Source organism: Nematolebias whitei, chromosome 6, assembly GCF_014905685.2.
Source record: "Nematolebias whitei isolate Nwh7 chromosome 6, NemWhi1, whole genome shotgun sequence".
Taxonomy (NCBI): domain Eukaryota; kingdom Metazoa; phylum Chordata; class Actinopteri; order Cyprinodontiformes; family Rivulidae; genus Nematolebias; species Nematolebias whitei.
In genome coordinates, this window is record NC_056503.1 from 4450770 (window position 1) to 4462527 (window position 11758).

Genomic DNA, 11758 nt, shown 5'->3' on the forward strand with positions numbered 1-11758 from the left:
ACAATGAAGATCTGGGAGAGAGTTGTGGAAGCAAGACTTAGACGAGAGGTGACTATCTGTAAGTGTATGGTTTCATGCCAAGAAAGAGCACCACAGATGCCATCTTTGCTTTGAGAATGCTGATGGAGAAGTACAGAGACGGTCAGAAAGAACTACATTGTGTCTTTGTGGATTTAGAAAAAGCATCTGACAGGGTGCTGAGGGAGGAGGTGTGGTATTGGATGAGGAAATCTGGAGTGGCAGGAAAGTATGTTAGACTGGTACAGGACATGTATAAGGACAGCAGGACAGTGGTGAGATGTGCTGTAGGGGTGACAGATAGCTTCAAGGTGGAGGTGGGATCGCATCAAGGATCAGCTCTGAGCCCCTTCTTGTTTGCTCTGGTGATGGACCGACTAACAGATGAGGTCAGGCAAGAATCCCCATGGACGATGATGTTTGCAGATGACATTGTGATCTGTGGTGAGAACAGGTGAAAGAGAACTTGGAGACGTGAAGGTATGCACTTAAAAGAAGAGGAATGAAAGTCAGCCATAGTAAGATAGAGTACATGTGTGTAAATGAGAGGGAGGCTGGTGGAACAGTGAGGCTACAAGAAGCAGAGGTCACAAAGGTGCAGGACTTCAAGTACTTGGGGTCCACTGTCCAGGGAAATGGGGAATGTGGTAAAGAAGTGAAAAAGAGAGTCCAGGCAGGATGGAGTGGATGGAGAAAAGTTTCAGGAGTGATTTGTGACAAAAGGGTGTCAGCAAATGTCAAAGGAAAAGTTTACAAGACATTGGTGAGACCAGCTATATTGTATGGTCTGGAGACAGAGACATTGACAAAAAGACAGGAGACAGAACTGGAAGTGGCTGAAATTAAGATGCTAAGGTTCTCCTTAGGAGTGACAAGGCTGGATAAGATGAGGAATGAGATAATCAGAGGTACAGCACAAGTTGAAAAACTGGGAGATAAAGTTAGAGAGGCCAGACTGAGATGGTTTAGACATGTCAAGAGGAGGGACCGTGGGTATATTGGTAGAAGGATGTTAGAGATGCAGCTGCCAGGAAAAAGACAAAGAGGATAACCAAAGAGGAGGTATATGGATGCAGTTAGAGAGGACATGAAGGTAGTTGGAGTGAGGACAGAGGATGCAGAGGACAGAGTGAGGTGGAGGAGGATGACTCGCTGTGGCGACTCCTGAAGAGGGAAAAACCGAAAGAAAAAAAAGAAGAAGTTGAGATATTATATGAGTTTTTGAGATGTTATTCAGTTGCAGTTGGTTGTAGAAAACTGCCTTGTTGCCATGGTTACGCATCATAACAAATGTTGTGACTCAGTGAAAGTACAGTACCTCACTGGTTCATTGTGGTTGACTGCTGGTCACATGGCCACAGAGAGGATTATGGATATAATTAATTTTTAGTCATTTTGGTTAGCTGTTAAGCATAATTTTTAGTGATTAGTCTGTTCTTCTTAGCCTACGTAGTGTATGTGTTCATTATGTGTTAGTCCATTCAGTAGCATACAGTAACCATGAGTGAGATAGGTACTTGTCATGAATACCTGCGGTATTCACTCTGTGTCACGAAGACCCACACCCAAGAGGAGAGTGTGTTGGACAGCTATGTGAGTTCCCGGGTGTGACAATGCAAAACATTTATTGGCGGCAGTAAGATTGTTAGCCTGTCAAAATAAAATTAAAAATTAAATTAAATTACAAATCAATTAATTAGCTGCTGCATTTTATAAGCCGCTGTGTTCAAAGCGTGTGAAAGAAGTAGCGGCTTATACACCGGAAATTACAGTAAATACATGATGGTGGCCATTTTGGATTTTGATGTGGCAACCAATTTTTTAATGTGACCTTTCTTTTACCTAAATGCAGCCACATACCAAAATGGTATTCAACTCATTCCTTATTTTTCAAGTTATAATGCTCATAACACACAGACACTTGTGACATTTATGGTGGCAGCCATCTTTGATTTTGACATGGAAACCCACTTTTCGAAAGTAACCTTTTTTACACCTAGATACAGGCACACACCAAAATGGAAGTTGTCACACGCAGGGCTTAATTTGAGCTGGATCCTGCCGGAACTGGATCTGGGAACACTCTTATTTGACAGGGTGCATTACGGTAAATGTTTGCTTGGATCCCGTAACTCTCAGGCCTAATAATAATAAATGTATGAACAAATTTGACTGCCTTGAATGAATACAACTTATATTGGATATGTAAACTGAAAATAATTACATAAACACTAATTTTGAATATAACAAGCTTCCTAATATTACATCAGAGCTGTCACTTCACATTTCCGCTTCTACTCTTAAAAAACTCTCTGCCCCAAAAAGTTCAAAGACATGAACAATTTTATTAAAAAAACAAAAATCTAATTAAACGTTTTGCATTACGCATAAATTCCTGCACTTTTGTGAACAATCTGATGTTTGAATAACTGTAGGAGTTATCTGAACTGCAACAAAGAGACGATGATCTCGCCTCATAAAGCTGTTTGTCGTGCAGTCAGAGTATTTGAAACGATGTCGGAGCGACCAGGACGCTTTTCTGGATTGAGCAGAAGGATTGAGAGCAACTTTTTTCTAAGCCAGTGACAAAGAGCTAAATATTAGGCAGATTTTTTTCCAAGTGTGGCCAAAAACTTAGAGCAGCGCTTGTTGTCCCACGATGCAGAGCAGGGAGGCGGGTGAGGAGGTGCACCTGACCGTGGTGTGGAATATACGAAACAACTGGAAAGGTAAGAAATGGTCCTGCACTTAATACACTTATAAATCACACATAAAGTGTTTAAAAGTAAATTATAAATATGAACTGGCTTCAGTGGCAATTTCAGCCTCTTTTGGGGGTGCTCAAGCACCCCTAAATTTTAAATCAGCACCCCTGAAAAATAAAGAAACCATCATTAGGATTTTGTAAGGAAAAAGTTCTCAAACCTTAGATTCACCAAAACATTGAATAAATATGGAATAAATGATGACAGTCTTAAACGGGCCAGTAAAATCTATGATTTTGTTTACACGAGTTGTGCCACCTGTCAATCAATCCAGTAGGCACGTCAGCAACTGACCAATCGGTGACCTCAGTTTGTCCTGAAGTGAACCTGCAGAGCTGCCGTGGTTTTGCATTAAAACGCTTTGCAGTTGTAGAGATTTCAATAATAATTGAGTTTACATTCATTCAACCTTTATTTATACAGGTTAATCTCACTGAGCCTCGGGGACTCATTTACAAGAGACAAGGCATCTTTTGTTTCATGTTAATCTACTGCAATAAACATTTGTAAAATACACCAGAATTCAGGAAATTACATCTACTTTATTCAGAATTCTCTGGGGGAGGACGCCCCCAACACCACCACCACTGCCCACTATTTGCATTCCGCCATTGTTTGGTTTACAAATTAAGCCCTGCTCACACCATAAATGTTCATCTGTGTTGTGAGTAGGATATCTTAACAGGATGATTAAGGTCTGATTTAGGTCCTTTAAAAAAGGTGAAAGGTTCATTTCAAAAACTGGGTTGCCAGGTCAAAATCCAGTCCAGAAAAACACTCATCTCCAAAAAATAAAAACATTCAATATTCAGCTCTCTGCAATGGGGGACATTGGCATGCCACTTGTTATTTTCACATTTTGTTCTTTTTTATTGATTTTTATGTGTTTCAGTTTTTCTCATTGTCTCCTGCGCCATCATTTCACTCTTTCTCAGTCAGTTTCTGCTCCTCAGCTCCTGCCCCACCCACTCTAATCTGCTTTCAGTTGTCATTTTACCCAGGTGTCTCAACTCTAGTCATCAGTCCCTGTCCATAAAGTCATTCATCTTTCATTAAGTTTGGCATTGTGTGTGCTTCATGTCTGATCAGGGTTTCCTCTATGTCTCTTCGTTTGTTCAGTTGTAGTTTTTTTCAGTCACAGTCTTTTGTTTTGCTTAATAAATCTAGTTTTTTTTTCTTCAAGCTCCTCATGTTTGTCTGCATTCCTGGGTCCAACATCTATAAACAGAGGGAGTTTATGGGCATCTGTGTTTGGTTTGTACGTCTCAGTAGCCCAATAAAGTGAACTCTTCTTTAAAGTCTCAACAAGAAAACACCTGTCAGTGAAAATATTCACACGGACCCAAAAAGCTTCAGGTGGTTAAAAGTCTCTGGGGAGACTGCTCGTTTTTGGTCCATTAGGTGTAATCACAAGCAAACAACAGGTGTTAAGCTCTCACATCCTATTTTTACATGCTTTAAAAGCTAATGTCAAAAATGTGATACTGTGGTTTTTAGGACTTACCCGTCCTCGCATTTCTCCTTGAGGATTCATCTTGGTACTGACTTGGATGAAGGCCATTCCTTGATCCAGGTGTTGCAGTAATTCAAGACTAAGGTCCTTTAAAACTCCTTGTGCCTGAGGGGGGAGAAAACAAAGCCTCATTGCATGACTTTACCATAGATTTTATATATTTGCATACATGTGTGGGTCAAATGTTGTGCAATACCTTCTTTGAAATTTTCTAAGAAAAATACCATTTTTATATATGAACACTAAAAATAAAAAGCTTCAAAATAAAAGATTTAGGTATTTTTTACAAAACATTCAGGGATTTTTTCTGCTTTACTTTGTACCCTCAGATACAGTCTTTGACTATGCCATACAATTTTTTGTATTTTTTGGGGGGGAATTATCTCATGGGGAAAAAAAACTGCCAGGAAAATATATTTTCCCAGTAATATTACCAGAAAATAATAATATATTCCCCACATGAAGAATAACCTACCCCGCCTCTCGCACAGTGACTGCTGGACATGGGCACCAGTGACCCCTGTGACCCGGAAAGGAAGAAGTGGGTAAATAGGATGGATGGATGGATGGATGGAAGAATAACCTACTCATTTTAGGCTTTTGATATCCACAAAAACATTTTATGAATCCAGTAACATCAAAGTAAGCATATGTGTTTTAATATAAGAGTTATGAGTTGCTGTGCCAAGTCTTTTCCTAATAACTCAGTAAATCTGGTAAGGCTCAGATGTCCCAGTTTTTCACCAGCCTTGAACGCAACATTACATTTGTGAGTCTGGAGGGGTAAAAAAGTCTCAAAAGGGATGTTCACAGACAAGCTGATCTGTACGCTCATGTTTACTGTAGGAGCCTAAAGTAAATTTTGTAAAGATTATATGTATAACTGAAGCTATTTGTTTTGTGTGTAGATCTTTGTTGGTTTGAGGTTGGTAACATGTTTATTTAAGTCATGTGATGTGGGTGGGGCATGTCAGGAAAGAAAGTCCAGACAGACTAGTTGGGGAGTGAAGCCAAACAGTTTTTTGACCTCCCTAGCTCTTTTTCTGTTTAATTACCAACTCGTGGATAAGTTGTTTTTGCTTACCTTTTTGCTGTACATGTTTCATTTTTAAGTAAAACTTTAAACACAAGCCACTGAGAATAATTAATTTTTCTGGGCAAGAATTATGCCAGAGGCCATGGGAGCGTCAGGATCAGGTTTCACTCAACAAGGATTTACATTTACTGATCCATCCACAGCAGGTGATTTTTGTATTGGCCCTGTTTACACGACAACGATCCAATGAAAACAGATGTTTTTTTCCCCATTTCTATTAACGTATTTACATGAAAACATTCTAATTACAATCTCTGTTTACACAGCAATGGTAGACAAGGAAAAGGTGTAATTCCGTCACCATGCCACTAATTGGTGCGATGTTCTTTGAAACTTGAAGTGTGCATGCGTAAAAAAAAAGCTCTACCTGAAAGCCACTACAATGATTGAGATGGCAGAGAATCACATATTTCTATGGACAGACGACAAGGTTCAACTGTTGCTTAGGGTGACTTTAAATTATAAAACCACCACATTTCAAGAGAACATTGACTGGGAATCATGCCAGTCCATTGTCGATAGTTTCTTCTTCTGTGGATTGTAGGAAGCCGTTATGTTTAGTGTCATACTGCGCATGAGCCAGAGACTCCCTGACAGAAAACATCATTTTTTCTGTTTACACGACAACGGACACCGGGACGTTTTTGAACCCTTGCACTCCGGAACCCGTTCTCAAATTGAGCCGTTGTCAAAGAAAACATTTGTTATTTTAGTGTAAACAAACAGTACAAATGCAACAAAACTCTTCCATTTTCACCAGAAATCATTTTCGTGTAAACAGGGCCTTAGACACTTTGTTAGTGAAGCATATTCCTACTTGTGCAGTTTGAAGTGTTTGTGAATCTTGTGGTACACCATCCATCCATCCATCCATCCATCCATCTATTATCTTTTACCCGCTTCTTCCTATTTGGGTTGCGGGGTCTTGTGGTACACCCGTGGATCTTATTGTACACATACAAACCTTGTTGTACACTTCTGTGACTACTTTTGAAACTAATTTATCTTCATACCAGCCCACTGCGGTGTAAAGCTTCCCTACAGCTTCATCTTCCTCTCTAAACTCTCATATGTTACTGTTTGACAGGTGTGCCACGCTAATCAAACTCCCCACCTGCCACTGTCCCCATGTGGGTCACACCAGCATGGGTTGAGCGATTTTCACCACTTGCTGTGTCAGCCTTCTGCCTCACTGAATAAGTGGAATAAATTGTAAGGTTAGTGCATTTTACCACAGCTGATTAAGAAATAGAAATCTGTGATCCCTGCACCACATTTTCTCCATAGTTTCTCCAACTCCTGTAATTTGTATGCAATTGTTTACAAGCCACAGACTTTCATTATAGGTGTATTGAAGCAGATGCTGCCTGCTGAGAAAGTACAACCTACCTCAATGTGTTTTTAGGCAAACAAATTATTTTTAAATTTTAAATTATTTTAGGACATTTCTGCTTAATTTGACTTGATCTTTAAATTTATTCTGTCTTGAGCTCCAGGGTTATTTAGAAAACATCTGAGGCTACAGCCCTGAACGCTCAGGTCTGTCCACACCAAGGATAAAAGAGAATATTAAAAAAACTGGTCTAAATCTGCCCATCTTCATTTCAGTGTTCAGTATAGTCGAGTACCTAACAGTACCTAAAAGCACCACAAACTTTGTTTCATTGTTATGCTGATGATTGTCAGATTTATCTGCCCGTAAAACCAAATAGTTCTTGCTCCATTCACCCTCTGTTAAAATGTCTTCATGACATTAAGGCATCATTAAGGCTTCAAATTTTTTAAGTTTCATAAAGCAGATAACTGGTCATTGTGTTTAGCCCTGGTTCTACTGCTGTCTCTGATCCTGTAAATCTTGACTCTCTTCAGTCATTTCTTAAGCAGTCTGTTACAAATCTCGGGATGGTTTTAGACTCTGACTTTAAGTTTAATAATCAAATTAAATTAAATGGGAGGCTCAATGGGATTTACCTGTCTAAATAAAGGTTGAATGAAAATCAACTCTGTTCTGCAGAAAATCTTCTTCCAGTTAAGACAGATAGCTGAGCTTAAGTCCGTGTTGACCAGGCCTGACCTTGAAAAAATAGGCCATGCCTTGATTACAACCCGACTTGATTAATGTAATGTGCTTTATGTTGGGGTCAGTCAGGTCTCCTGTCATGTCTTTATCTCATCCAAAATGCTGCAGCTCGGCTCTTAACAGGAACTTGTAGGCTTGAGCATATTTCACCAGTTTTGCCCTTCCTTCACTGGCTCCCTGTACGTAACAGATTAGATTTTAAAATCCTCATGTTAACCTAAAAGTGCCTAAATGACCTTGCACCCTCATACCTCCCTGAGCTACTGCAACCATATGTTCCTTCTCAGGCACTGAGATCATCTGATCATCTGCCAAAAACAGGTTTTTGTACCAAAAACCAGGATGAAGCTCAGAGGAGATCGGTCTTTTTCAGTCACTGCCCTTAAACATTGGAACGATCTGCCCCCCAACATTAGACAGGCCACTTCACTCCCTGCTTTTAAATATATATTTTTTTAAACTCACCTATTTTCACTGACATTTAACACAGTGTGATTTGATTTAGTCTCATTGTTTTGTGTTTTTATGTTTTACTTTTGATGCTATTAATTACATTTTGTTTTTATTTTTTCTTTAATTACTGTCATTGATTTTATTGTTAAGCACTTTGGTAACATTTTTAAATGTGCTTTATGAATAAATTTGACGACTTGACATTAAATCATAAACCTGAGGGGCGGGTGACAAAGGGATAACTAGGCGAGCTGAGGTGGGTACAATGTGGGTGAGGTTAGACAACAAAATAATGCACAAATTCTTCAATATAATTTGCTAACTGAGTACACAAAAACAGTGCCACACCAGCAGCAGCACAGCTCACAGGTCTATTAGTCTCAAATATTCAGAAATCAATGCGTTTACTTTTCGACCATGAGGAGGAAAATGTGTCAGGAGACAGAGGGAGAAGAGGAAAGTGAAGAAAGTAGGACTGAGGATTGCAACTCTAAATGTGGGGACAATAACAGGCAAAGGTAGAGAGCTGGCTGACATGATGCAGAGAAGGAAGGTAGATGTTTTATGCATCCAAGAGACCAAGTGGAAGGGCAGAAGGCCTGCAGCATTGGAGCAGGGTTCAAACTGTTTTACCATGGTGTGGATAGAAAAAGAAATGGAGTAGGGGAAGACATGAAGGAGGAGTTGGCAAAGAATGTAGTAGAGGCGAAGAGAGTATCAGATAGGGTGATGTGCCTGAAGGTAGAAGTAGAAGGTCTGATGTTAAATGTTGTCTTATGATCCACAGGTTGGATGTGATGTGGAGGAGAAAGATACATTTTGGAAAGATCTTGAAGAAGTGACGAGAGTATTCTCAGGGAGAAGAGAGTGGTGATTGGAGCAGACCTAAATAGACATGTTGGTGAAGGAAAAAGAGGGGATGAGGAAGTGATGGGTAGGTTTCATGTCAAAGGAAAGAAACCAGTAAGGAAGGTGGTGGATTTTGCCAAGAGAATGGAAATGGCTATAGTCAACATATCCTGATGCATGCTCAATAATCCAGGTTGAAAAATCTAAAAAAGTTCAATCTGGTCCTCTGGACATTCAAAAAAACAAAAAAAAAGCAAAAAAATGTAGAAACGTTTCGTCTTTCATCCAAAAAACTTCCTCAGTCTGGGGTGCTGTATTCAGCTCAGTCTCTTAAATAGCACCTTCTCAGAGTGGATTAACCAGTTTTCCGCTGACAACCAAAACCAGCTGCTCACATGGTCAAGAAGGACCATCAGCCTAACGATGGATCATTAGCACCTGATGGCTGTTTACTGTTCACAGAGGGCTGAGTGATACTAGCAATCACAGCATTGTACGAGGGGGACAGTTGAACCCGGAGGCCTCCACCCATTTAATTATGGACAATTTCTTTTCACAAAGATGGCCTCCTTTACTCCTCTCTCAAACCATCGTTCCTCTCTATCCAGGATGTGAACATCTTCATCCCTGAAAGAGTGACCGCTGGCCTGGAGATGAGTGTAGACCGCAGAGTCCTGGCCTGATGATGTTGATCTTCTGTGCTGGGCCATCCTTTTGGCTAGTGGCTGTTTAGTTTCCCTGATGTAAGACTGATCACAGCCCTCCTGACACTGAACAGCATACACAATTACTCTGTTTGTGCCGGGGGACTGGATCTTTGGGATGAACCAGTCTTTGCCGTAATGTATTTTGGGGTTTAAAAGCCACTGGGACGTTATGCTTAGAAAATAAACGTCTCAGTTTCTCTGATATTCCCTCAACATACGGAATGACCACTGGTCTGGGCTCCTCCTTTTCACCTGATGGCTGACTGGAGTCCTGTTTGGGTTTCTTCTCTACTTTCAGGAAGGCCCAGTTAGGATATCCACATTGCTCTAGATCCTGTCTTGTGTGGGATTTCTCCTTCTGCCTGGCTCCTGAGTTAGTGGGGATGCTGTCTGCTCTGTGATACAGAGTCCTGATGACTCCTAACTTGTGCTCCAAAGAGTGATGGGAGTCAAACTGCAAATACTGGTCTGTGTGGGTGGGTTTGCGGTACACCTCAGTTTGCAAATGTCCTCTATCAGAGACTGAGACCTCACAGACCAAGAAAGCCAACCTGCCATTTTTTTCATCTTCTCATGTGAACTTGATGTATTTATCCACAGAGTTGATGTGATCAGTAAAATGTTGGACTTCCTGAGATTTAATTTTAACCCAGGTGTCGTCAACATACCTGAACCAATGACTTGATGGTGATGCTGATGACTGCCAGATCTTCCTACCTGTGAAACCAGCAAGTGTTTGCTCCATTCACCCTCTGTTAAAATGTCTGGACAACATTAAGGCCTGGATGGCTTCAAATTTTTTAAGTTTTAATGATGAAAAGACTGAAGTCATTGTCTTTAGCACTAGCTCAACTGCCACCTCTGATCCTGTCAACCTGGACTCTCTTCAGCCATATCCGAAGAAGTCTGGTAAAAATCTCGGGATGGTTCCAGAAGCTCAGAGAGGTAAAGGTGTGCGAGGCCATTTAAGCATTTGAAGGTCAACAGAAGAATTTTAAAGACTATCCTCGTACGAACAGGGAGCCAGTGAAGGGAGGACAGAACTAGAGTAATATGTTCAGACCTACGAGTTCCGGTTAAAAGCCGAGCAGCAGCATTCTGGATGAGCTGAAGACGTGAGATGGAGGCCTGGCTGATCCCAGCATAGAGTGCATTGCAATAGTCCAATCGGGTCGTGACAAAGGCGTGGACTAGTTTCTCAAGGCCAGGTCTGGACAACACTGGCTTGAGTTTAGCTACTTGTCTGAGTTGGAAGAAGCTTTTCTGCAGAACAGAGCTGATTTGTTTGTCAAACTTGAAGTCAGAGTCTAAAACCTTACGTTCCCTCTCGGGCCCTGAGAGATCAGCAGCTTTTGGCTGTTCCAAAAACAAGACTGAAGCTCAGAGGAGATCAGGCTTTTTCAGTCATGGGCCCCAAACTCTGGAACAACCTGCCCCCCAACAACAGGCAGGCCACTTCCCTTCCTCACTTCAAATCCCTGCTTAAAACACATTTGTTCACACAGACATTTCATACAGTGTAAATTGATCTAGTGTTTTTTTAACCTGTGGCCCTATGCTTGCCAATCCAGGGGAACTTCCCCCGATGTCCACGTAATATTGCAGAGTCGCTTAAGCCAACACAACCCTACAACATCGAGAGCCTTAAGGAACTCTGGGCGAATCTCATCCACCCCTGAGGCCCTGCCACCGAGGAGCTTTTTAACCACCTCGGTGACCTCAGCACCAGAGATTGGAGGGCCCGACCTAGAGTCCCCAGGCTCCGCTTCCTCAGTGGAAGACGTGCCGGTGGGATTGAGGAGGTCTTCAAAGTATTCCGCCCACCGACCCACAACATCCTAAGTTGAGGTCAGGAGCACACCACTCCCACTATAAACAGTGTTGGTGGCGTACCGCTTTTCCCCCCCTGAGACGCCGGATGGTGGACCAGAATCGCTTCGAAGCCGTGCGGAAGTTGTTCTCCATGGCCTCTCTAAACTCCTCCCATGCCCGAGTTTTTGCCTCAGCGACCACCCGAGCCGCATGTCGCTTGGACTGCCGGTACCCATCAGTTGCTTCTGGGGTCCCACAGGCCAAAAAGGCCCGATAGGACTCTTTCTTCAGCCTGACAGCATCCCTCACCGACGGTGTCCACCATTGGGTTCGAGGGTTGCCGCCGCTACAGGCACCGACAACCAAGCGGCCGCAGCTCCAGTAAGCCGCCTCGACAATAGAGGCACGAAACATGGTCCACTCAGACTCAATGTCCCCCACCTCCCTCGGAACATGTTCATAGTT

General features: G+C 41.8%; 1 protein-coding gene across 1 annotated transcript in view; it reads right to left on the reverse strand.

Moving 5' to 3' along the window:
• Positions 1-2652: 2652 nt before the first annotated feature.
• Positions 2653-11758, reverse strand: part of chrd (chordin) — a 95175-nt gene continuing 86069 nt past the window's right edge. The window contains exons 15-16 of the mRNA XM_037678439.1: positions 4288-4401; positions 2653-2739 (exon numbers count right to left, since the gene is read on the reverse strand). Coding sequence (XP_037534367.1) covers positions 2653-2739; positions 4288-4401 — 201 coding nt within the window. The remainder of the gene's footprint in view (positions 2740-4287; positions 4402-11758) is intronic.